The sequence below is a fragment of the Garra rufa genome, chromosome 5 (assembly GCF_049309525.1).
Source record: "Garra rufa chromosome 5, GarRuf1.0, whole genome shotgun sequence".
Classification (NCBI taxonomy): Eukaryota; Metazoa; Chordata; class Actinopteri; order Cypriniformes; family Cyprinidae; genus Garra; species Garra rufa.
Window position 1 is genome coordinate 17,814,282 of NC_133365.1, and position 25,595 is coordinate 17,839,876.

General features: G+C 34.1%; 2 protein-coding genes across 2 annotated transcripts; one reads left to right on the forward strand and one right to left on the reverse strand.

The window, feature by feature from the left end:
- Positions 1 to 13,273: 13,273 nt before the first annotated feature.
- Positions 13,274 to 14,790, reverse strand: LOC141334771 (uncharacterized). The gene has a single exon (XM_073839997.1). The coding sequence runs from the start codon at positions 13,832 to 13,834 to the stop codon at positions 13,274 to 13,276; it is 561 nt and encodes a 186-aa protein (XP_073696098.1). The 5' UTR covers positions 13,835 to 14,790.
- Positions 14,791 to 18,357: 3,567 nt separating this feature from the next.
- fam81b (family with sequence similarity 81 member B) lies at positions 18,358 to 25,210 on the forward strand. The gene is made up of 4 exons (XM_073839998.1): positions 18,358 to 18,570; positions 21,412 to 21,530; positions 24,346 to 24,475; positions 25,100 to 25,210. Exons 1-4 carry the CDS (start codon positions 18,358 to 18,360, stop codon positions 25,208 to 25,210), a joined length of 573 nt encoding a protein of 190 aa, XP_073696099.1.
- The last annotated feature ends 385 nt before the right edge of the window (positions 25,211 to 25,595 follow it).

Sequence of the window (25,595 nt, forward strand, 5' to 3'; positions counted from 1 at the left end):
CGGTGAACCCTGAAAATTATTTCTTAAATCTAATTGTTAATTGTTACCATTATTATTAAAAACTAAAACCTTAACCTTAAACTAAAACTGAGCAGTAGTGGATTATTCTTTTCAAAGGTTAAGCAAACAAACCGCATGGGCTTGAACATCATCACCTAACAAAGCCTGGATGTGCTGAAGCTTGTGTTACACAAACAAACAGTGCAATACTGGAAGTCATGGAGCCTAGTGGAGCGGCACATCCATCCACACAACAGCTAATTGATGTCCAGTCTGCCTGAAGAGTTAATGCGAATCTCATTTGCCTCTATGCAAACAGCTCTGTGCTAGACTCAGCCCTGTGCAAATAAGATTTCACACAGCGGTGAACAGGCCTGCTCGCAGCCAGCCAGCATTTAATTATATTGTTTTTATACTATAATTTATATACTATTTAGCTTCATGAACACTATAGACTCTCTCAATACCTTACTGTTTAATCATTATATTTCTATAAATGTAAATCCCTGGTGTTTGATACAATCGTCAATTCTTGTGAAGGAGGAGTTTTAAGAGAGTAAGAGGAGGAGGTTTCTTTATAGGGAGGTATGAAGTTACAGGTAAACACCCCTACTACGTATACAACTTGACTCAATAACACTAATAATCAATATGGCGAAACAAGGCTGTAACTACATTCAAGAATGAAACAAGGCTGTGAGGGTTAGAGGTACAGGTTGACCAATGGATTGTAGGTTACAAAAGGGGTTAAAACCTTTGCTTGGCAAGCATCTTGTCATAAAAAGTGAATCTGTAACTCCCACTGCAACCACAAGAAACCCACATTTGAGATAACACAATCATTTTAAATGCTACAAATTGGTATCAAAACATGTGACCCTGGACCACAAAACCAGTCATAAGTAGCATGGGTATATTTGTAGCAATAGCCAAAAATATATTGTTTTGGTCAAAATTATCGATTTTTCTTTTATGTCAAAAATCATTTGGATATTAAATGAAGATCATGTTCCATGAAGATATTTTGTACTTTTCCTACCATAAATATATCAAAACTTAAAGTGCCCCTATTATGCCTTTTCAAATATGATATTTCATGTAGTGTGTCAAGTAGCTGTATGTGAACATAAACTATCTGCAAAGTTGAGACGCCGACAGTGCACTATAAATAAAGTTTTTGTCTATCAAAAAAAAGAGTCGGCTCACATTCGCCTAAACGAGTCGTCAGCAATTCGAATCTTTTTTCTGTAACGGCCACACGTCACGAGCTACACATTTGCGTAATGTCCGCCCACGTTCAATTTCGCGAACAACTTGCCCGCCCACAAACAGTAGGCCTACCATTTTCACGTGGATTAACGTTACATCATGTCAAGAAGACGCCCTGCGCTGTGAGAGTGAATTTGTTTTATATGCCCTTCCGAAAGATGAAACTACCAAGAATGAGTGGTTAACATTAATTTTTTCAACACCTCAGCAGTCCAATGCCAATCTTGTGTTGTGTTCGCGTCATTTTACTGATGACTGTTTTTCCAATCTTGGGGAGTAACGTTACAACGCGAGATTCACCAAACGCTTGGTTTTAAAAAATGGATCAGTGCCCAGTTTATTTGGACCGGCTTGCTCCTCTGAACTTCTACCTGTAAGTATGATTAATAATTGATGATTGTATTTTCTAGCGATCGTTCAAAATACGTCTTTGTGTACGTTATGGTGTGTAACAACCCCGCACATGTCTTGGTAAGCGGCTAACTTGCGTTTCTGTAGTTCTGTTGTTCAGCTGTGAGTGCAATGTAGTCTAAAAATTGTGATTGATGCAGCTTGACTGTCTGTCTGCCTTATTAGTTTAAGTAATGATAATGATAAACGATGGCTTAACGCAGTGTTATGGGTTGTACGTTACAGTGTTGAAGTTCACAACGTAGAGGTGTGCCCGGTTCGCTTACAAAAGCAAATTGCAAGCACTTAGTTTCCACAGTTATAATATGACACCCACTGAGAAACGTCCTGCTCCAGTCATGCTTGCAAAACAGTTTCTTGTCGATGTGCCACTTCAACCGTTTCATCGTCAGACTCCGGCTCGAATTGATAGGGTAAAATCGAGGCTATCTTTTCTATGCATTAACAGGTCTCCACAGCTGTCATTCAGTTATGCCAATGGGCGTTTCGTTTTGCGCTGAAGCGGTAGACCAATCCAAAAGGACTGCACCATCTGACCAATCACAGCGGTGAGGGCTCACTGAAAGGAGGGGTTTAGAGAGACTGATTCTTCGAACTGCTTCACACGAGTCGTTTACGAATCATTTAGAAACGGGGTAAAATTAAATCTAATTTTTGAGAAAACTAAAGTGTTTTTTGAACTTGCATACATGTAAACCTGTTTTAAGAGACTATTACAACAATATTAACTACCTTAAACATGGCATAATAGGGGCACTTTAATTTATGTGTAGTAGTACACATTGCTAAGAAAGGCAATTTTCTCAATATTCAGATTTTTTTGCACCCTCAGATTTTCATATAGCTGTATCTCTGTCAAATATTGTATTCAAATATCCTAACAAACCATGCATCAATATAAAGCTTATTTACTTAGCTTATACATGATGTAAGAATCACAATTTCAGAAAAATTGACCCTGATGACTGGTTTTGTGGGGCAAGGTCGCATATTATACAGTACAACATGAATAATGAACATTCATTTTTAGATTTGGTAAAGATAAAGCTAAAGATAAAGCTTTTAAGTATAATGTATTATAAAAAAAAGTACTTTTAATGCACCTTATAATGCATTGTACAATCTCATGAATAATTGTAACCGCAAATACAACACATCAATGTATTGTTACACTATGCATTTTAAATGCAGTTATAATTATTTACGACAAGATATAAAGTATTGCACTTTATTCAAAAATTAAAATGCATTATACCTTTAATAACCCTTATAATGCAATATACATGAAGTCCTTAATTAAAGTGAATTAAAGCAATTATATTTGAAAGTGTTATTAAATTAGTTTTTTTTGTTTTTTCATAACAAACTTTGTGTGCTATTCAGTGTGCTATAAAATATGGGACATGGGCATGAACATTTAAATTAATAAATATGTAATTTCATTACAATTTTATTTCAAATTCACAAACCTGTGCTTTTAACATGTAATTGGTTTAATACTTAATTGTCAACTATTTGTATAATTATTTAATCATAAATTACAAGGTATCTGCTGTATGTTTGAATAAACACTCTAATATTGACTGATTACTACTATGACATAAATGTGACCCTGGACCACAAATAAAGGTACATCTTTTTAAATTGAGATCTATACATCATCTAAAAGCTGAATAAATAAGATTACCATTGATGTATGTTTTGTTAAGAGATACAACTATTTGAAAATCTAGAATGCAAGGGTGCAAAAAACGCTGTTCAAATGAAGTTCTTAGCAATGCATATTACTAATCAAAAATTAAGTTTTAATGTATTTACTGTAGGAAATTTACAAAATATGTTCTTCTAATTAATATCCTAATGTTTTTTGGCATCGATAAAAAATCAATAATTTTGACCCATACAGTGTATTTTTGGTTACTGCTACAAATATACCTGTAAGACTGTTTTTGTGGTCAAGGGTCATAAATATGCTATGCATACCTGAAATGTTCTACCAAAATGTCTGATAAGCCAAAAATATAGATTTTCTTCTATTAAATAGTAATTAAGCAACAAAATATGTGAGAGGGGAAACATTTTTAAAAATAAAAGTTCCAAAAGGTTAAAAAACTGAAGGGATTTTTCAAAAGAATAATTTCTGGTTTCCCAAAGAACTTTTTTTCCTATATTGAAGAACCTTTTTAATAATCTAATTTGTTTTTTCCACTTTAAAGAACCTTTTTTTTTCCAATTGAAAGTTTCAATGATTGTTTAAGATTGTAATAGAACTGTTATTATATGAGTGTATATTACAGTGTATTATTTACACTTCGTTATGCTAAAGCAGCCTTGTTAATAAATAAAATTAAATCAAACACATACATAATAAACAGCACTGCAAGTAAAGCAATATTTTCAAAAGGCTTCCTTCACTGTAACATTTGATTTCTACACATATAAACAATTTATCATAGGTTATCACAGAAGAGTGACTTCAAATTGCACCAGTGGTAATAAATTGCCATGTTTTTTTGCAGAGAACCCCACCATGAATAACTGATATTCACAGCTTCTAAAAAACAAGTAGAGCTTCCCGAGCTTCACCACAGCACAAAAAAAAAATGGCTTGGATGAGGTACTTACACACTCCATTCTGGATCAACACGTCCTACTACAGCACACACACACAGCACAGTGGTTCTGATGACAATGGTAGAAATCCAAAAAACATCTCATCCAGTGGGTCTACATAATGCTCACTGAACCCAACTACAGACACGGCTGCCCTTTATAGCATACGGCTCATGCACATTCATTAGCCCTTTTAAGAGACATACAAACGTATTCACATGAGAAGCAGAGATGTGTTTTCATACAGCTTCATTTGCAAGTGCATTTAGACCATCTCTTCTTAATAACTTCCATTGAACTGCAAATTATTCGCTGAATTACCATACTAAAACATTTAATAAAGAGACGCCTTTATCTTGTAAATATTCACCTGTTCCTTTTTTAAACATGTTGTCGTATCACAAACACCAGCCAGACATCAGACTAGTGATGTGTAGGGTTAAATTACAGTTTTCTTCAATGTAAAATAACCCCATGAAGGCCTTTCATGCTGTAATTTGTCAGCCACTGTTTGATCAAAATAAAAGCAAAGGGAAAATGTTTTTATAGTGCAAGCACTACATGTGCTTTCAACAGGCTGACAGAAGAGCTCAGCGCAGTCTAATAAACATATAGATTACCCAGAGAACAAACCACATTAGTGCCGTTGATTCAAACATGCAGCATATTTTACATTGTAATTTATGATTAAATAGTTACAATAGTTGACAATTACGTTTTAAACCAATTACATGTCAGAAGCACCGGTTTAAGAATTTGAAATACAATTTCAATTAAATGTTTTCATATTTGTGACCCTCAACCACAAAACCAGTTGTAAGTAGCAAGGGTATATTTGTAGCATAGATTGTATGGGTCAAAATTATAACTTTTTGTTTTATTAAGTAAAGATCATGCTCCATTAAGAAATTTTGTAATTTGTAATTTTGATATAAATATATCAAAACTTAATTTTTGATTAGTAATATGCATTGCTAAGAATTTAATTTGAACAATTTAAAGGCAATTTTCTCAATATGTCGATTTTATGGAACCCTTTCAAATTGTTGTATTCTGGCCAAATATTTAAACCATACCATCAACGGAAAGCTTATTTATTCAGCTTTCAGAATCCAACATATCATGCTCTATTTAGATCTTGTTACCACTTGACTCATTGGTTAAAATTAGGGCTGTCGCGGTTCGTTGTTTCTAATGGACTATGGACTCCATTTCATTTTGCCTGCATCGAATAACCGGCAAAATACCGGAAGTGGCGCATTTCACGGACTACAATCCATAACATCCATATTATATCCATTATATATTAAACCCATTTAAAAATCATATATTTTTCATCATGCTAAGTGTTTATCGTGATTTCAAAATAAAAGTTTAAACCCTCACTCTGAGTTTACGCATTTTGATGTCTACATATTTATTAAATTACAGTGGCTATAGCATTTCTAAAGACATAAATATAGCCATATATTAAAGCTTAAGTGGACATTTGACTTAAATGTTGTTTAGTCAATATTAAACAAGGATTAGATCGCACAGTGAAGTGTAAAAACAATCGTCAGGGCGTTGGCGCCCTCTGCAGGTCTTTGTTGTAATGCGTAATGTACATTAGCTCCATTGTTTATAACACATTATGTATTTCAACAGTTTTGTGCAATAAAACCATATGATTTATTGTTTTTGATTTTTTTTTTCAAACTAATTATTATAGCTATTATGAATGGATTTTGAGTAATTTTAAATGCTATTGTTCACTTACATCTATTTTTATTACCACAAAAAATAATTATAATTATAGAGCCCTATGAAATCCATTTTTTTTTTATTCTAATTTTTCTATACTAATGGTTAATGCTATATTAATGGTTAAATTAAATTGTTTTAATCAAAAAGCCTGTCTAAATAATTGAGTTTTAACAAAATCTTTTCCATTGCTTTTCTGGATTTTAATGGTTCCATTAAATTTTAATAATCAAACGCTTCTTCAATTAATTTATTTTGTTAAAAATCTAATGTTCTTAAGTAAAATTGTAGATTTTTTTGTTGGTAATTAGTCATTAGATTAATCAATTAATTGATAAATTAGTCGATAGATTAATCAATATAAAAATAGTTGTTAGTGGCAGCCCTAGTTAAAATAAGCAATATTTGTTTCATTTCCACTTCTTTTATATCAATATCCCAGCCTGTAATGTGCATAAAGAAAAAAAAACACAAAACCACAAAAACAGAGTGCTTGACTTGAAGGGGAATTGCTCTTTAGGAAGATAAACTTTATTTTACAGCAATCTTCTTATCTTTAACCTCAATCTCAGCAGGAGAAACCTACACATGAGATAACAACCGTACAAATTCAATAGATCTAGAAAAACCCCTGAGTCATCCTGGCTTGTGAGTCCATCTCATTTGTGCAAGGCATGAGGATATTACACCGGCAATTTTGCTCCAGGCAAAGAAACACTACAACATTAGGCCAAGCGGCCAGTGAGAAAATTTATTTCTGATGTAGTGTGGTTTACGCATTTCAGATCATTTCCTATGTGCCCCTCGGGGCAGGATGTTGAAAGAAAACTGTGATGGTATGGAGTATTCATTGGTGATCAAAGGTCTCCAGTCACAGAAAAGCACAACCTATTGTGGTTTACCATTGTGTCAGGAAATGTGACTCAAACATCTCGTTACAAATAAACTGACTGAGGAGGTGTTAATCACAGTGCTTTGAAACTCAATTAAAATGGACTAATAAAGCTACCTCAGATTACATACACTACTTATTATGTATAGTAAGGTCCAAGCATAGCTAATCTTGATGTACACAGACTAATAAAAAAATACAGACCACTGCAGCTCTTTACAGAAATGAGGGCATATGTAGTAGTGAAGGTTCATTAGCTGCAATAGAGCAGAATATTTGTCAAAATAAAGATGATGAGGAGTTCAAAGGAACCGAAGATTGTGAGGCCTACACGACTGAACAAAGAAAACCTTTTTTCCCATACTATATTGCCTATACTCAGATGTAAACAACAGCATGGATTGCACGGTTAATTTACTGCTAATTTATGCTGTCTAAACCATGGAAAAAACCATGTGGAAGCTTCTTAGCAGGAAGAGGTGTAATATTTTGACAAACTAAAGTCAATAAGTGGTAAAGATACATACAAGCAGTATTAAGATATTAGCCTAATATTTCACCTAACTGACCAGAAATGATAAGCACAAACACAAATTTTGTCAAGATTATTGCCCTGGAAATCCTGGTTCAGTTTGGCCAACCACAAATGTTTTTTGTTCCTCACACAGTTTTTGCACTCTTTTTCCTGATTTGTTATAACCTTAGGCAGTCTATCGTACTTCAAATGCTTTTCCCTGTCTGACCGATTAGTACAGCCCAAAAGATGACAATAATTTACCATTTTCAAAGCAATAATCAGAAAAATATGCGATTTTCAGTGGCATTGTTTACATTCAGTGCCGCCAATATGGCCGATTGATGATGTGTCTTGAAAACTCTATTGTTTGCAAAACTAAGGGGGAAATATAATCTAAAGTGGTTTTAGAAGTCAAAATATTTGCACAATATATCAGGCGAGCAAGATTGTTATTGATCGTCACGGCATGAATCACAATTATGTACAATACAGAGTGTGATATTTCCTTTTATATAAAACAGGGCAATGAACAAGAAGTAAATATTTACAATTACAACTTACAATTTAGACACAATGCCCCAGGTTGTCCATGTAATTTCTCTCAGCCAATGAAAATAGTTCTACACAAAGTCAAAATGTGTCCAGGCAGCACACAGGAGGGCTTGTTTCCAAAATGATTCAGTGTTCAAATTGGTTGAGTGAATGATTCAATGACTCACTAATTTTAAAGGGCTAGCTCACCCAAAAATGTTTTCTTTGGGCATTCTCGTAGCTTCATACAATTACGGTTGACCACTGATGTCACATGGACTATTTTAACAATGTCCTTACTACCTTTCTGAACCTTGAACATGTCAGTTGCATTGCTGTCTATGCAGGGTCAGAAAGCTCTCAGATTTTATCAAAATATCCTAATTTGTGTTCTGAAGATGAACAAAGGTCTTACGGGTTTGGAACAACATGAGGGTGAGTAATTAATTACAAAATTTTCAGTTTTTGGTGAACTGTCCCTTTAATAGTTGCCTGGTTGTTCCTGAATTAATCCGTGTTTGAACAAATCGTTTGAATGAATGAATCAATGAAATTTCACTAAAGATTTTCATTTTGCTTAAAACTGACTGGCTGTCTTAACTGTGAAACGTCCCACTATATAAAATAAAGTGGCTAGACTAGATTACTTAATTCATTTTTATTGTGTTTTTTATACTCATACTAAACCAAATGGACAGCCCTATGCAGCCGTGACACTTGCCCTGACACTTCACTAAGACAAGTCAGCATATTGATAAAAATGATTATTGTCTGAGAGCCAGAAAGTACTTTGACTGCCAGAAGATTCTTCCACTCTCAGCTGGTGGTAGAAACCTCCATGGTGCGGTAATAAAAACTGCTGCCATGAGCAGCAGTGGTTGTACACACTCTTCACTTATGACCTTAACTAATCTGTTCTGCTCTAAACTGAAATCACATAGATCTATATCTAGCATTCTGTCTAATTCATAAGAAATAAGCCCTATCTGTTACATTTTCAAACAGAACAACACAGAGGAACAGGACCTCAGTATGGCAGTAAGGTATTATATAATTGCTATGGAGGGAAAGATATGGTAGAGGGTTTAATTATGGATCAGGCTAAATGGGTCACTGATTCTTTCATTGCCTTCTCTGCACACAATGTCACCGAACTTCTCAAACCCACACACTGTATCATATTACGTGCAGAGATTTTTGATCTTTCCATAAATATCTAAGACTTCATATAAGAAGCCTAATGCAAACTGCCTACTTTGGAAGAATGAATCTTTTTTTTAACCCAAAAATAGACATTTGCTGAAAATGTATTTAATCTCAGGTCATCCATGTAGCTTAAAAAAAAAAAGAAAAAGAAATGTATACTTATTTTATGTTAGATTTATTTTTTATAAATTAAAATATGAGCCTCTACCGATAATAGTGTTTTCTTGAGTGAAAAAGTCAGCTCATTTGAATCAGGAGAGAAATATGCACAAATCAAGTTTTGTCAGTTGTAAACAAATATGTTGGTGGAATTTAATGTGAGAGAGCGACATGCAAGGGATGGAATTTTTCACTAGATGAATTATGAATTATGGACTTTTTGGTCAGAAGAGGCTGTTTAAAGTTAACAAACATGAAGTTTTTCACTTCACAGGAGAAAACTGATACCGATCTGATCTGTTCGGACTCCCATTCTTACGGCACCCATTTACTGCAGAGCAACGTAATACTAAATTTCTCCAGTTTCTGTTCTGATGAAGAAACAAACTCATTTACATCTTGGATGGCCTGAGGATGAAGGCCTCATTTTAAGCACATTTTAATTTTTTGTGAACTATTACTTCAATAAATGTAAGCCTCTGAAAAAGTTAAGCATACATATTAATTTGTTTCTCTTTCTTTAGCATTACATCAGATAATCTTAAACTTCAAAGCTTCTACCTTCTAAATTTTCAACCGCTGATCTTGCTGTCTATTTATTTTTAACATGACTAGTTGGGATTCACAAAATAATGAAATGCAGGAGCAATAATGATGTCAGGTTCACAAAATTATGAATTGATAGCCTATAAAACTGTTTTTTATTTGCAAAAAGGTAAATGCTGACAATTGTTGATAAGGGAATCACTGTGAAAGGGAGAATTGCTTTCTCTTTCATTTCCATTGTCTGAAAATATAAATAAAATAAACAAAAAAAACTTGTAAAATCCAAAGTCCTGTTTATGCCATTGAGCTCATTTTTTATTTACTATTCATTCATATTTAGACAAAGGGAATAAAGGCTCCAATGGGAAACAGCTGACCACCTGCAGCAGTTTCAGTCAAAGCTTTGACAAGTTTCAAAGTTACAAGAAATTTCAACTCGTTGCGCTAGATGCACCTAAGATTGAGGTTATGAAGTATTCAGATGTTTGCTTTGTTGCATGTAACAGCTTCATTAGGACAGATGTGTCATTTCAAACGTCTGGGACATTTGTTTCTCAAGTGTGATAACCACAAGAGCTGCTACATGTTAACAACGTCACCAGTTAAGGCCTCTTAGAACAATGAAAGTCATTCTCATGATGACACATATATTATATAGCATCCTAACAGCATTTTATGAAACTAATGTTTGCATCAGTGCATTAATATGTTAAACTCAGAGAACACATAAACATACAGGGTGTGTTTGGGACACTTAAGTCACACTTAAAAATGTGTGAATGTCATTGCAGAATAATATAAACAAAGTAGCATTTATTTTAAAGAAAGACAGCACAAAGAGACTTTCAAAGCCAAACATTTCACTAAAAATAAGTTTGTTAATAAATGGGTCAATGACGTAATGCCTAAATTTTCTTTGGTTTAAATGCATAAATAAATGGCATATATAAGAAGTAGCTCTCCCATGTATGTACCTACTTTAACATTTCAAAAAATTTAGTTTGTCATTTTTCTGTTTTTCAAAATCAAAATATCATGTGGTGCGACCGTCCGGCCATAACTTCTGCTTTGGAAACATCTTTGAAATTACCCTAAATTTGTATTTATATTTAGATCATAATAAACAAACAAACTATATCCGATAATCTCATTTAATAAAATATCATGTGGTGCGACCATCAAAAAAAACTACCATTTTGGGACTTTTATGTTGAAATCCATTCAAAGATAGGACATTGCAACATATACCAATTTGCCAAGGATCCATTGAAGCATCAAACAGGTTTATAACTCTCTTTAAAATTCGAAAAAAAATAACCTTTTTTAACAGCTGGTATGTAGTTACCACATTTGGATATCATGTGGTATGACCTCAAAAAAACTGTGAATTTTAAGTTATTTCTACAAGGTTTTTTAATTAGAAATTGTGACCTTTTATGGGAAGCTAGCTTGTTTTGTTTAGGTGGACAATTTTGTGCCTGTAAATTTTGACTGAACTTGAAAATATGTAGTGCGACCAAATATCATGTGGTGCAACCACTGCAGAGTGTTTTCCATTATAGATATATGTCCCAGATTGGCAGTTTTTGTGCTTTTATATTCAAATGATGGTTTATATACATAAAATACATTGTTTTAGTATCATTTGGAATAGATCTTTATGCAATTTGGGTCATTTCAGATAGTTCATGTTTAATCTTTGTAAAATATGAGAAAAAATGCACCATTTTTTAAGTTCAAGTCTACCAATGTTAATCAACTCTCCTGTCTGGTTTGTTTGTCGGACAAGATTCGGATGACGAATTCGGCTTTACAATTGGTCAGATCGCCTGTCAATCAAACTCCTGATGAAGGGTCAATTCAGAACCCAAGATCAAAGCAAAGTTCAGAAATAACTGGGGCTAAATAAATGCCTGCAGTTAATGCCAGGTGTTGCACTTTTTTCACACATCTCTTAAAATAGATTTTTAATGATATTTTTGTCATTTATAGGGACCACACATCATGTGGAGCGACCAGTAATAACAATAACTGTATTAAATTAAAAATAATATATCTAATTTCTGTGGTTAAAATATGAATCACTGCTGCAGTATGCTTAAGCGAATGGTATTTTTAAAAGCATTTTTATCCGTTTTAGGCAATTTATAGGAAAAATAAATCTGCTAACTGCATTTAAGAAGAAATTATAGATAAAAAATATGAGATTATTACTTACAATTACTCAAAATAAATCTAAATACTTTGCTTCTAAACACTTTCATTATTGAGAACATCTAAAATAAATGTTAAGCATGTTAAAGAAATTAATTAATTTTAATAGAAATCAAGGTCACACCACATGACATTTTCAAGGCTACAACCAAATCATCTAGATGAAAATCCACTAAAATCACTTAATGTAAAGTTTTAATATGAATTTATGTGTACGCAACGTTCGTAATGCTTGAACATTTTCAATAGAAATCTTTTTTTTTTTTGTATTTTTAAATTGTCCTGTCGAAAATCCCTATACGTCAATGACACAAATATACTGTTTAAAATTCAGTTTACAGCAATTTGACACTGATTTCATTGTAAGATTTAAGAGTAACATGTGTGACAGGGTTCCTTCATCAAATAGATATACCAAGTTATTTCAAAACTGTGATTTCCAGGCCAGGGAAGGACACCTGTAACACCCTAGTTGTGTACATTTTATGCTCAGCTGAAAAAATATTTAATTAGCTATAAAATGTGTTGTTAGTGCAATCTTTATAAAAGAATATAAAACCCTCATCTAATATTTAGAAACAATCGTATGAAAGTCATTGAGATGTATTGTGGGAATCCTGATGTTATGAACTCCACCTGTGGTTCATAATTTTATAACCTCCTGACATCATTATTGGCCCTTCATTTTCATTATTTTGTGAATATATAATGAATAGGCAGGACTTGTGTAAACTTGAGGGGAAAATACAGCATATATCCATCACATGTCACATTGACACAGTTATTTAAAGTTATGGTCTATAATTGTGTACAGATGACATTTGTTTGATATGCTGTTATCTAATGCAGTGACATTGAAGTGTGGCTTAAGTGGCCAAATACTATTTGAGGCAACTGAAATTGACAATTGTGAGATCACGAATAAAGTTAGTAAACATTTTAGTCTCTCTACAAACACATGGGTATGCTACACAAGAGGGGAATCAGCAACAACACACATTGACATTTCAGTCAAAACGTTTTATGTCGACTGCTGTCTAAATACCCCACATGGGAGATGACCAGACGATATTCAATTTGCGGGTCAGTTAATAAGGAGACAATGCCGATACGTAGTAATATAGGGTGAAGCGTGAAGAACAAATGCATTTCTCAGGATGCAAAAAGCACACTCATGTCACTTTCTGAATGTCTTGTTTTAAAATCACTCTGACACTTACCAGGTCACTGGCGTGTTTAGCCAGCTCATCCTCACTGGATGCAGCCGAATCCACCACCAGCTTCTGGAAGCACGACGAGCCCAAGGACGAGCTCTTCTGCTGGGACATCACCAGATGAGACACCAACAGCTTCGGGCTCCCATGCGCGGATACGGAAATCTCCGGTTTACTGACTGATGCTCCCTCAGCAGCGGCCAGCGGTGAGATCCCGAGCCCTTTCCCGGCGCTAGAGTCCGGCTGCTCGCAGAGGGTCCTGTCGCCCACGAAAGACGGCGGAGTTGAGCAGTACAGATTGGGCTGCGAGGACGAGAAGACCCGGTCCAGGACCTGTTTCTTCTTTCTTTTAAACATCCACAGCCCGCTTTCTTTCTTAGCATCCCCGCTGCGTCGTTCGGACCCCAGTTTGGGGCTCAAGAACGGTTTGGTCTTCTCTTGGAAATTCCTCCACATCCTTCTCTGGTAGGACGTTGAATGTGGGTCTTTGGCGCTCTCATCCTTGTGTTTCTCCTCCATAGTTGGCGTCCAGCAGCAGCAGCGGCAGCAGGCTGTCAGCAAACGGAGCGCCAGTGACACTGAAGCGCGCGGGCGAGCGAGCGCACAGGAGCGCGTGCTCTTGATCGCAAATGACACTCAGGCACTTACAACACATTCACTTTATCTGGTGCTGATGCTAAGAGTCGCATTATTCAGAGGGTCCTTCACGGTACCTTAACCTTGAAGTCTAAACTACTGTAAAATCTATTTCCGGACCACTTGTTTTCATTTCATAAAATAGCCTTATAAAAGAAAACATGAGGTAAAAATAGAAAGAATAGCTATCAACAAGGGTTATCTGTGAAATAAACGTGACTGTGAATCTGATTCACTCTTTAATGACTTAATGACCTGAGAGTAACCTAAGAAATAGCCAGTACACGAAATCATAATTGCAGAAGAGTAAGATACGCCTCCCTCTGGTGAAAGTCCGTAATTATAAGGAATGCGGTGAGTGTATGTTTTACAGCACAGGTCTACCTATGTCATTATATTGCGTAATGTTAATACAAGCCATTAGAGTGATATTAAATGTTATTTGTTGCTATAAAACGTACTGACAATGATACAGGTGGCACATGACTTATTAAATAAGACACATGACACCAGATATAATTATTATTAGTAGTAGTAGTATTAGTATTAGTGTTATTAGTGGGTGCAGGACACTGTAGTTCATTTATGTAAACAGTGACATATTATACCCAAAAATTCTTCATACAGTGGACTACCAGTAAAACTGATAAAAGTTTGGGATCAAAAATTATTCAGACACTTTGACTTGACCATGTGTTTTTTCTTTAACTGCTAAAGCGATCTTTTTACACCACAGACTAAACAAAATTAAGCATTGCTTTGTAACTGGTCAACAAAATGCTGATAGTTGTATAAATATTGTCATACTAACAATTATATGATTTTTTGGCTCATTGTAATCCATTACAGCACATACCTTTCTATCAAAATTATGCAATAAAATGCCTGTTATTTTTTTTAATTAGTACTGACCTGAGTAAGATATTTTTATCAGTCTACAAGAGAAAATAACAGTACAAATTATAAAAATGACACTGTTCAAAAGTTTACATACACTTGATTCTAATGTTGTTACCCGAATAATCCACAGCTGTTTTTGTTGTTGTTGTTGTTTTGTTTGTTTGTTTCCTAATGGTTATTCATGAGTTTGTCCTGAACAGTTAAACTCCCTGCAGTTCTTCAGAAAAATCCTTCAGGTTCCACAAATTCCTTGGTTTTTCAGCTTTTTTGTGTATTTAAACTTTCCAACAATGACTGTATGATTTTGAGATCCATCTTTTCACACTGATGACAACTGAGGGACTTCTGTAATATGCACCTATTACAGAAGGTTCAAATGCTCACTGATACTCCAGATGGAAAAACTGCCCTTCAGAAGCTACAGAAGATACTTACATGTTTCCCAGAAGACAAAATAAATTAGATTTGCCCTGATCTTCAAATTAAAAACGTTTTCATTCTTAATACATTGTGTTTCCTTCTAAAGCATCAGTAATAAGCATATACATTTGCCAGACACAACTGGAATGTCAAAGAGGACTGGGTTCTATGGTCAGATAAAACTAAAAAAAAAAAAAGAGCATTCAGTAGCAAACACTCAAGATGGGTTTGGTGAACACAGGAGTAAAAAAGTACATCATGTATACACTGAAATATACAGATAAAAAGTTAAAACCTGCTCGTCTCTTGATTTGAACATAAGAAAAGCACGGAAATCTGAAGGATCTTGAGAGCTTTTGTATGAAGGAATGGTCTCTGATCAATTGTCAGGTGTTCTTCAACTTCATCAGGCATTATAAGAGAAAGCTCATAGCTGTTATTTTGGCAAATGGAGGTTTCAAAAAGTATTGAATAAAAGAGTGTCAATAATTGCGTCCAATGTGTATTTGAGAAAAACAGTTATTTCATAATGAGATTTCCCCCATTTTCAATTGTTTCAGTTCAATGATTATTGTGATTTTTTTTTAATAAAAGAACAAAAGGATTGGCAATGCAGATTTATTTTTACAGGCTTTTTTGTTTACATTTACAAAGGGTGTCACTAATTTTGTACACCACTGTATATTACTATATAACTTCTTCCAAAAAATATCTTCACAATAACTTACAGGTATTAGGCTATATATTCTTACATTTTTTTAACATATATGTATGGCAAGGCAACCTAAATGGCAAATTTACAATGTAAAGGTGGCAGAGAAGCGCTTCTAAGTGGCATTTGTGTGTCTTTACAGACTGTTTAATGTGGCACAGAAGAGACATAAATGCATTTACAAAGCAATTACAACTGTATACTTCCATATAGGAGCTGAGACAGATCTAAGCAAGCATAATTTAGTGCACCACTGAATTTTGAGCAGGCACAAAGCCTTACTTAAGACAACTTTAGAGTTAATCAGCTGAGAGTTTTATTAAGTTGACAACTCTTTTTTTTTTACAGTGTAAACAGCAATGCTATCGATTTAAAAGTGAAGGCAAAGCCAGCACCACCCACAACAAAACCCACTCATATTTCCTTTTAAAGATATTTGAATTATTTGATTTCTAGGAAGGGTTTAACAGCTGCCGTAAAGGCATTTCTGTTTGGGAAAAAGCTGCGACCGAGGTTTATGTGTATCAAATTGATTTTACACACAGCATGTAACAGCACACATTAGGACATTACTTTAATAATTCCCCTAAAGAGACCATCACTACTTAGCTTTGAAGCATGGGGATACTGAGTACATTTGCTATTGCATAATAGATGTGTTACAAATCGCTAAAGGGAAATCATTACTGGTACTCTGGTCAGAAAATCCCGTGAGAATTAATGAGAAGTCTGAGATGTCTGGCTTCTATATCAATGCTTAATTATGCTTCTTGTCAAATGATAGCATGATGAACTGTTTTCAGTCCATCATCCTAAAGATGTCATCTAGAAAGTTAATTAGTTGTAATAACGTTAGATTTAGACAAGCAGATGTACGTTTTTAAAATGTTGTATTTGCAAATGGCATTATCTAGTTGTCAAGTAGACCGAAAATGACACGCTCCTGTCAGAACATGCCATGCGGTAGCTAAGAGATCAGACTAAACAAACACAGCAGACTACAGGGAAGCAGTTCACAAGTAAGCAAAGATTTCAGATTTACTGCATTATACAGTAAAGCCTATACTGTAGATTACACATTTGAACTAAACTAAAGGGTTACTTCTGTCATTCTGTTGTCATTGTGACTGTGTTATGACGGATGCCTATATTAAAACTGTAAATGCTCAATCAAAAGGATTCACCTCTATTAAATGAATACTTTATTCATGAGTTCATCAGGGTGAAACGCTACTCAGCGGCAGATAATCGATAGTTGCTGTAGTCTGCTGGAGCCCTTGAGTTACGCTTACTAAATTTAATGCAATGTAAGAGAAAACAGTGCTGCGGTTTTGTAGCTTCAAAAGGCATTTGATTCAGCTTCATTTCGACAGTGTGTTTCAGTTTCTTTTACAAAGTAAAGCACTCTCAGACTCTGTTTTGTATTTATACTATACATTTTAAGATATTAAATGACATCAAATAAGTCCACTTTATACTGTAATGAGATGTAACAAGGTGTTTGCCTTTGATAAAAAAAAAAAATTCTGAGGAAAAGCATTTGAAAACAAAAAAACCTTTCTTGCCATATTACTTTATTTTAACAGTCTGTTGGTATTTAAAGGGATAGTTCATCCAAAAATGAAAATTTGATGCTTATCTGCTTACCCCCAGGGCATCCAAGATGTAGGTGACTTTGTTTCCTCAGCAGAACCCAAACGAAGATTTTTAATGAAAACCGGTGCATTATTTGGCTGGCAGTCTGCCAGCCAAATAATGGACGTGGATGGGCACCAGACCTTTAAAAGTGAACAAAAACATGCACAGACAAATCCAAATTACACCCTGCAACTCGTGACAATACATTGATGTCTTAAGACACGAAACGATCGGTTTTTGCAAGAAACTGAACAGTATTTATATCATTTTTTTACCTTTGATACACAGCCACGTCCATCTGTCCTGAGCACAAGCTTGTCATCCGGATCGTTACACATGTATGCGCTCTGGCGTAGTATATGCAAACACCGTAAGGGGAAATCGGTGAAAAGTCCCGGATGAGTTTGCGCAAGCAAACGTAATCTTTTAGCTTTAAATTGGTTTGAACAATCAGGATAAGCGCAAGTATTTACCATTTTGAAAAGCCGCTATACCCACAATCTCTGTGCACTGTGTAAACAATGAGTGTCGTATACATGCGACAGATCGCTTCCGGTGTTACGGTTAAAAATCTTCGTTTGTGTTCTGCTGAGGAAACAAAGTCACCTACATCTTGGATGCCCTGGTGGTAAGCAAATAAACATCAAATTTTCATTTTTGGGTGAACTATCCCTTTAAAGGCTTAAAAAAAATGAGGCTCTAGCAAAATCAGTTTTGTAACTGTGTTTTGAATTAAATGCTTATAGGACATATGGAGAACCGCATGACTAGTAAGGAACATACTTTAAGCATTCTACTGGAACAAGCCATGAAGATCAGAGATGATGTGGTGACTGGTCTACGTGCAACTCAGGGTTCAGTCCTGATGGAGTCGTCTGCTAGAAAACTACTGGAGAACCATATTCAGATCATTACTCACATTGTCAAACAGCTCAGCAAAGACATCCAGGTGCAAAAATAAGAGTTACAATGACATACGGTATATTTTTAGCACATGAAGTGGTCAATTAATAATCTGCAAAAGTGAATGCAAACAGCTCAACAAACAAAAAAGCAATAATAAGGAAAAAGTAGATAGAATATTAATAAAATAGAGTGATATTGGGGTCAAAGTATTTATTACAAATAAGAAAACAAGTGGTTAGAATATAAATAAAATAGAGAGTGCAAGTGTTAGAGGGTCATCATGTTTTTTATATAAAATATGGTAAACAAAACAAGTGAATAGAATAGAAATAGAATAGAGTGCTAGTGTCAGAGGGTCAAGGTTTTTATAATAATTAAAGCAAGTAGTTAGAATAGAAATAGAAGTGTTAGAGGGTCAATATTTTTTATATATTATAAATAAAAGAAAACAAGTGGATAGAATAGAAATAGAATAGAAAGTGTAAGTTTTAGAGGGCCAAGTTCTTTTTATAATGATGAAAAGAAAAGTTGATAGAATAGAAATAGAATAGAAAGTGCAAGTGTTGGAAGGTTAAGTTTTTATGTACAATAAATAACAGAAAACAAGCATATAGAATAGAAATTGAATAGAAAGTATTAGTTTAGAGGGTCAAGTTTTTTATAATAAGAGAAAACAAGTGGTTAGAATAGAAATAGAATAAAAAGTGCAAGGGTTAGAGGGTCATGTTTTTATATATAATAAAAGAAAACAAGCAGATACAGTAGACTAGAAATAGAGTAGAATGCTAGTGTTATAGGTTTAAGGTTTTTATAATAAATAAAGAAAACAAATGGTTAGAATATACATAGAGTGGAAGTGTTAGAGGGTCAGGTTTTTTCATATATAATAAATTAAAGAAAACAAGTAGAATAGAATAGAAATAGAACAAAAGGTGTTTGTTTTAAAGGGTACATTTTTACAATAATTAAAAGAAAAAAGTAGTTAGAATAGAAATAGAATAGAGAGTGCAAGTGTTAGAGGTCAGGTTTATATATAATAAAAGAAACAAGTAGATAGAATAGAAATAGAATAGAAAGTGTTCAATTAAGAGGGTCAAGGTTTTTATTATAAATAAGAAAACAAGTGGTTAGAATATAAATAAAATAGAGTGTGCAAGTATTAGAGTCAAGTTTTTTATAAAAAATAAAAGAAAAGAAAACAAGTGGATAGAAAAGAAATAGAATAGAGAGTGCAAGTGTCAGAGGGTCAATATTTTTTATATGTAATAAAAGAAAACAAGCAGATAGACTAGAAATAAAATAGAAAGTTTTAGATTTAGAGAGTCAAGTTTTTATACTAATTAAAGGAAACAAGTGGCTAGAATATAAATAGATAGTGGAAGTTTTAGAGGGTCAAGTTTATATATATATAATAAAAGAAAATAAGCAGATATAGAAATAGAATAGAAAGTGTTAGTCTTAGAGGGTCAAGTTTTTATAATAATTAAAAGAAAATGAGTCTTTAGAATAGAAATAGAAATGAGAGTGCAAGTGTTAGAGGGGCAAGTTTTTTATACATATTAAATAAAAGAAAACAAGCAGTTTGAATAGAAATAGAATAGAAAGTGTTAGTTTTGTAGGGTCAAGTTTTAATAATACTTAAAAGAAAACAAGTGGTAAGAATAAAAATAGAGAGTGCAAGTATTAGAGGGTCAAGTTTTTTTATACATATTAAATAAAAGAAAACAAGCAGATAGAATAGAAATAGCATAGAAAGTGTTTATTTTAAAGGGTCAAGTTTTTTGTGTATAATAAATAAAAGAATACAAATAGATAGAATAGAAATAGAATAAAAAAATACTAGTTTTAAAGGGTCAGGTTTTCTTTTATATATATATATATATATATTTTATTTTATTTTTTTTTTTTTTTTATATAACACCATACCTATACTCTTAAAAATAAAGGTTCCACAAGGGTATTTTGGCAGTGATGCCATAGAAGAACCATTTCTTCAGTGAACAGTTCTTAAAAGAACCATTTTGAAGAACATTTAAAAAATGAAAATAATCTTTTTCACTATAAAGAAACTTTTCTGCATTTGAAAGGTTCCATGGATGTTCAAGGTTCTTTATGGAACCATTGATGGCAATAATGAAACTTTATTTTTAAGAGTGTAGGGGAAAGTGAGAATGCCAACAATTTTTTTTATTTTTTTGGCATTTTTAGTATACAACTATAGAAGTTTACCTAACTATGAGGACTTCTGCTTCTGAGAGAACTGGAAATGTGAAAAGGGTTCACTGCTTTTTTTTATTTTTATTTTTTTATAAAGGTCTGAACTAATTACACTGATAGACTGTGAAATCAATAACACCTATGATCAAAGCATCTCAAAGTTTTACATTCACTGTTAATGTGAAAGCAAAAATTTTACAGTGCTTGATGAGCGAGGTACAGTTTGAGGGAACGTGCCAGCCAGCAGAGCCATTTGCCTGATGGGATACATTATGCAGAATATGTGCATAAAAAATGAATGAATCAAATAAATCAAAGCCCAGCAGTCACCACAGCCAGAATTAAGCTTTTTTTCCCCGTCCCTGAAGATTGATGACGTAACCAGGAAACACAGGCTTGATTAACAATGGAAAAAATTAGGAATCTGCTAGGCCTAATGGCTTGAGCTAAACCATTTCTGTCTTTCCCTCTAAATTGCAAAATGTTAATACACTCGAGGTACATTATCCAATTTAGAAGCTATTAAAAGAACAACAACAAGATACTCCGGCATTATAATGGAAAATGACTGAAGTCTGTCAAACTGTGATTGTGGTGAGTGACTGCTGATATGTGCAATCACAGTGTTATACAACCGCGGGGACAGAACAATCTTTTGTCTCCCCAGGTGCTGGAAGCCCAGATTATCGAGAGAGACAACCTTGCTGCAGGGACGTCTTTTGCAGTCAAGAACTTGGATCACAAAAACGTGACGGGTATTGGAGATCTCAGAGGCAGAGTTGCAAGGTCACAATTCATTTTATTTTATTTTTTATTTCAATGTATTTTATTTAAGATAAATAATAAATATTAATTGCAACTTTTTATCTCAGAATTCTTTATTTATCGCAATCCTGACTTTTTCTAATTCTTTACATTTGTGAATTTTATAATTCACAAATGTGACTTCATATCACGGAATTCTGAGAAAAAGTCAGATTTGTGAGTTTGTATCATAATTCTGAGAAAAAAGTCAGAATTGCAAATTTATATCATGCGATTGTGAGAAAAAAGTCAGAATTGCAAGTTTATATCATGAGATTGTGAGAAAAAAGTCAGAATTGCAAGTTTATATCATGCGATTGTTTGAAAAAAGGTTAGAACTGCCAGTTTATATCACAATTCTGAGAAAAAAAGTCAGAAAAGCCAGTTTATATCTCGCAATTCTCAGAAAAAAACTCAGATTTGCGAGTTTATATCATGTAATTTATATCACAATTCTGAGAAAAAGTCAGATTTGTGAGTTTGTATCATAATTCTGAGAAAAAAGTCAGAATTGCAAATTTATATCATGCGATTGTGAGAAAAAAGTCAGAATTGCAAGTTTATATCATGAGATTGTGAGAAAAAAGTCAGAATTGCAAGTTTATATCATGCGATTGTGAGAAAAAAGTCAGAATTGCAAGTTTATATCACGCTATTGTTTGAAAAAAGGTTAGAACTGCCAGTTTATATCACAATTCTGAGAAAAAAAGTCAGAAAAGCCAGTTTATATCTCGCAATTCTCAGAAAAAAACTCAGATTTGCGAGTTTATATCATGTAATTTATATCACAATTCTGAGAAAAAGTCAGAATTGCCAGTTTATAATCACAAAAATGTCAGATTTGCGAGTTTATTTCACAATTTTGAGAAAAAAGTCAAAATTACACATTTGTATCACGCAATTTTGGAAAAAAAGGGGCACATTTGCGAGTTTCTATCACGCAATTCTGAGGAAAAAAGTAAGATTTGCGAGTTTATATGACAATTCTGAGAAAAAAAGTCAGAATTGCGATTTTGTATCAATTCTGAGAAAATAGTCAGAATTGCGAGTTTGTATCATGCAATTCTGGAAAAAAAAACGTTTGAATTGCGAGTTTGTATCATTCAATTCTGGAAAAAAACACTTGAATTATGAGTTTCTATCATAATTCTGAGAAAAAAGTTTATATCACGCAATTGTGAGAAAAAAGGTCAGAATTGCACGTTTATATCACAATTCTGAGAATAAAAGTCAGAAATGCATGTTTGTATCACAATTCTGAGGACAAAAGTCAGAATTGCAAGTTTGTATCGCAATTCTGAGAATCAAAATGTCAGAATTGTGAGTTTGTATCACGCAATTTAAAAAAAAAGTACTAAGAATCACACAATACTGAGAATCAAAATGTCAGATTTGCAAGTTTACATCACAATTTTGAGAAAAAAAACTGAATTGCGAGTTTATAGCACACAATTCTAAAAAAAAAGTCAGAACAGAGCTTGTATCACGCAATATTGAGACAAAAGTAAATTGCGAGTCAATTCTGAGAAAAAAAAAGTTTGAATTGTGAGATAAAAAGTTGCAGTTACATTAAATATTAAATATCTGAAGTTTGAAGGTCAGTGGTCAAGCAATTTATAATGTACTTTTGTGGGAGCACTTTATTTATCTTGAAAATCAACTAAGCCATAGAAATTTTCTGTGACCTACTGACTCCCATTTCTTTAATACGGAATACCTTCAAAATACCACGTTGGCTAACAGTAGTTAACAATATAGATATTAAAAGTTCTAGAAAAAGAGTTTACATTTTTAAAAAGCTTTAAATGTTGCTAAAATGATAGAATATTCAGCTACAGTGCCTTGCAAAAGTTTTTCCACATTTTGTTTTGTTGCAGCATTATGTTTACCTGCTTTAAATTGCTTTTTTCCACATCAATCTACATCTCATACACCATAATGACAAAGCACAAAACAGGTTTGTAACAACTTTGCAAATTTATTAGAAATAAACTGAAAAGATCCCGTTGCATAAGTATTCATATCCTTTTCTGGGACACTCGACATTTAGCTCAGGAGCATTCATATCGCTTCTAGATGTTACTACACTTCGAGTGGAGTTCAACTGTGGCAAATCCCTTTGAATGAGTATGATTTAGAAAGGCACACACCTCTCAGAAAAGGTCTAACAGCTGAAAATGCATATCAGAGCAAAAACCAAGTCCTGAGGTCAAGATAACTACCTGTAGAGCTCAGTGACAGACTTGCGTTAAGGCAATGATCTAGGGAAGAGTTCAGAAAAAAATCTGCTGCATTGAAGGTTCACAAAAGCATGTAGCCTTCATTATCCATAATGGAAGACGATTGGAACAACTAGAACTCTAGAAAACGTCTGCCAGCCCCCATCCAAGCTGACAGAGCTTCAGAGGTGAAAAGGTGAGGCAAAGAATGGCAGATAATTGCCAAATACAGATGTGCAAAGCTTGTCACATCAAACCCAAAAGACTTGAGGCTGTAAAGGTTCTTCAATTATGTACTGAGTTAAGAGTATGAATACTTACGCAATGTACTTATTTCAGTGTTTTATTTTTAATAAATTTGTAAAATTCGCAAATCTGATTTTTGCTTTGTCATTATTATGGTGTATGGAGTGTAGATTGATGTGGGGAAAAACTAATTTAAAGCAGTTTAACAATGCTGCAACAAAACGTGAAAAAATGAAGGGGTATGAATACTTTTGCTAGGCACTGTATATCAGCACAACTTGAATGGGAACATATGAAATACTTATAGTTGTCTCAATTTCTTTTTGCCTTAGATGTGATGCTAGCATTGCTAAACTATCATCAGACATTAGTGTTGGACGGCGAGACATCCTGAAACTCCAGCAGGAAGTGAGCCAGTTACACTCTGGGCTGGAGCTGAAGCTAAAAGACATGGAACTCAGGGTGAGATATTAATGACCAGGCCATTGAAGAGCATTATCAAAATATATTCACACAAAGACATCAACATTTTAAAATATATGGTAACACAATGGTTCTTTATGGCACTGGCATTTCTGCATTTGGTTTCCATTACTTAGGCATTGTGAGCAAGCCAGTATGTGCATTAGATACAAAATTGCATCAGGATTGGCCTTTCTTCCACTGGGGAAACTGCAGTGTTGTTATCCAAATAGACTGGAGCCCCTCCATGGTGACTATGTGGGGAGTAACAGTAAATCACAGTGACTGCAGTGCATTAGCTCTGGGGAGTGGGCACCACACACCATAATGGTAATTGAAAATGAAAGGGGACGAGGACCGGCGCAGCTTGTGTGTGTCAAATACACATGGGAGCACTAGCTTGCCATGCACGCTTATGTCAAAACATGGCAATACACAATGATTTTACATTTCTATGCAATACATATTTGTTTCTCTGTGTCATAACTGCTTTATTTGGGAATAACCTTTTCAGGTCTATTTAACCAGCTCCGTTTGATACAGTTTGGAGCTAGAATGACAATGACAACTATGTGAAGTGAATGCGATGACAGCTGCGTTTCATTTTGTCATGTCATCTGCCAGCTGTCTCAGGATGTAGGAAAACTAGAGGTGTCACTGTCAGAGAAGTTCATCTCCCAGAGGAACGCCACTGGGGATTTACAGAAGGAGATACAACGACTGGATCTGAAGTAAGAGCAATTAAAGGCACTCAGTAGTCACTGATATGATTGGTTTACACTCTCAGAAATAAAGTGAGGCCTACAAAAGCTGTCACTGGGATTCCGTTTCAGAGATGTTCTCTGAAGACAAAGATGTCTTTCTTTCTTCAGTCGAAAAGAAAGGTTTGTGAAGAAAACATACACATCAACACATCAAAGGGCTCTACACGATCTCAGCTGAGGAATAAAGGTCTTATCTAGTGAAACGATTGGTCATTTTCTAAAAAACATAAAAATGTATACACTTTTTAACCACAAATGCTCATCTTGCAGTAGCTCGACCTCACGCATTACATAATCACGTTAAAAAGGTCAGGCATGATGTATACGAAAGTACCGACCCAGTGTTTCCAAAGCAA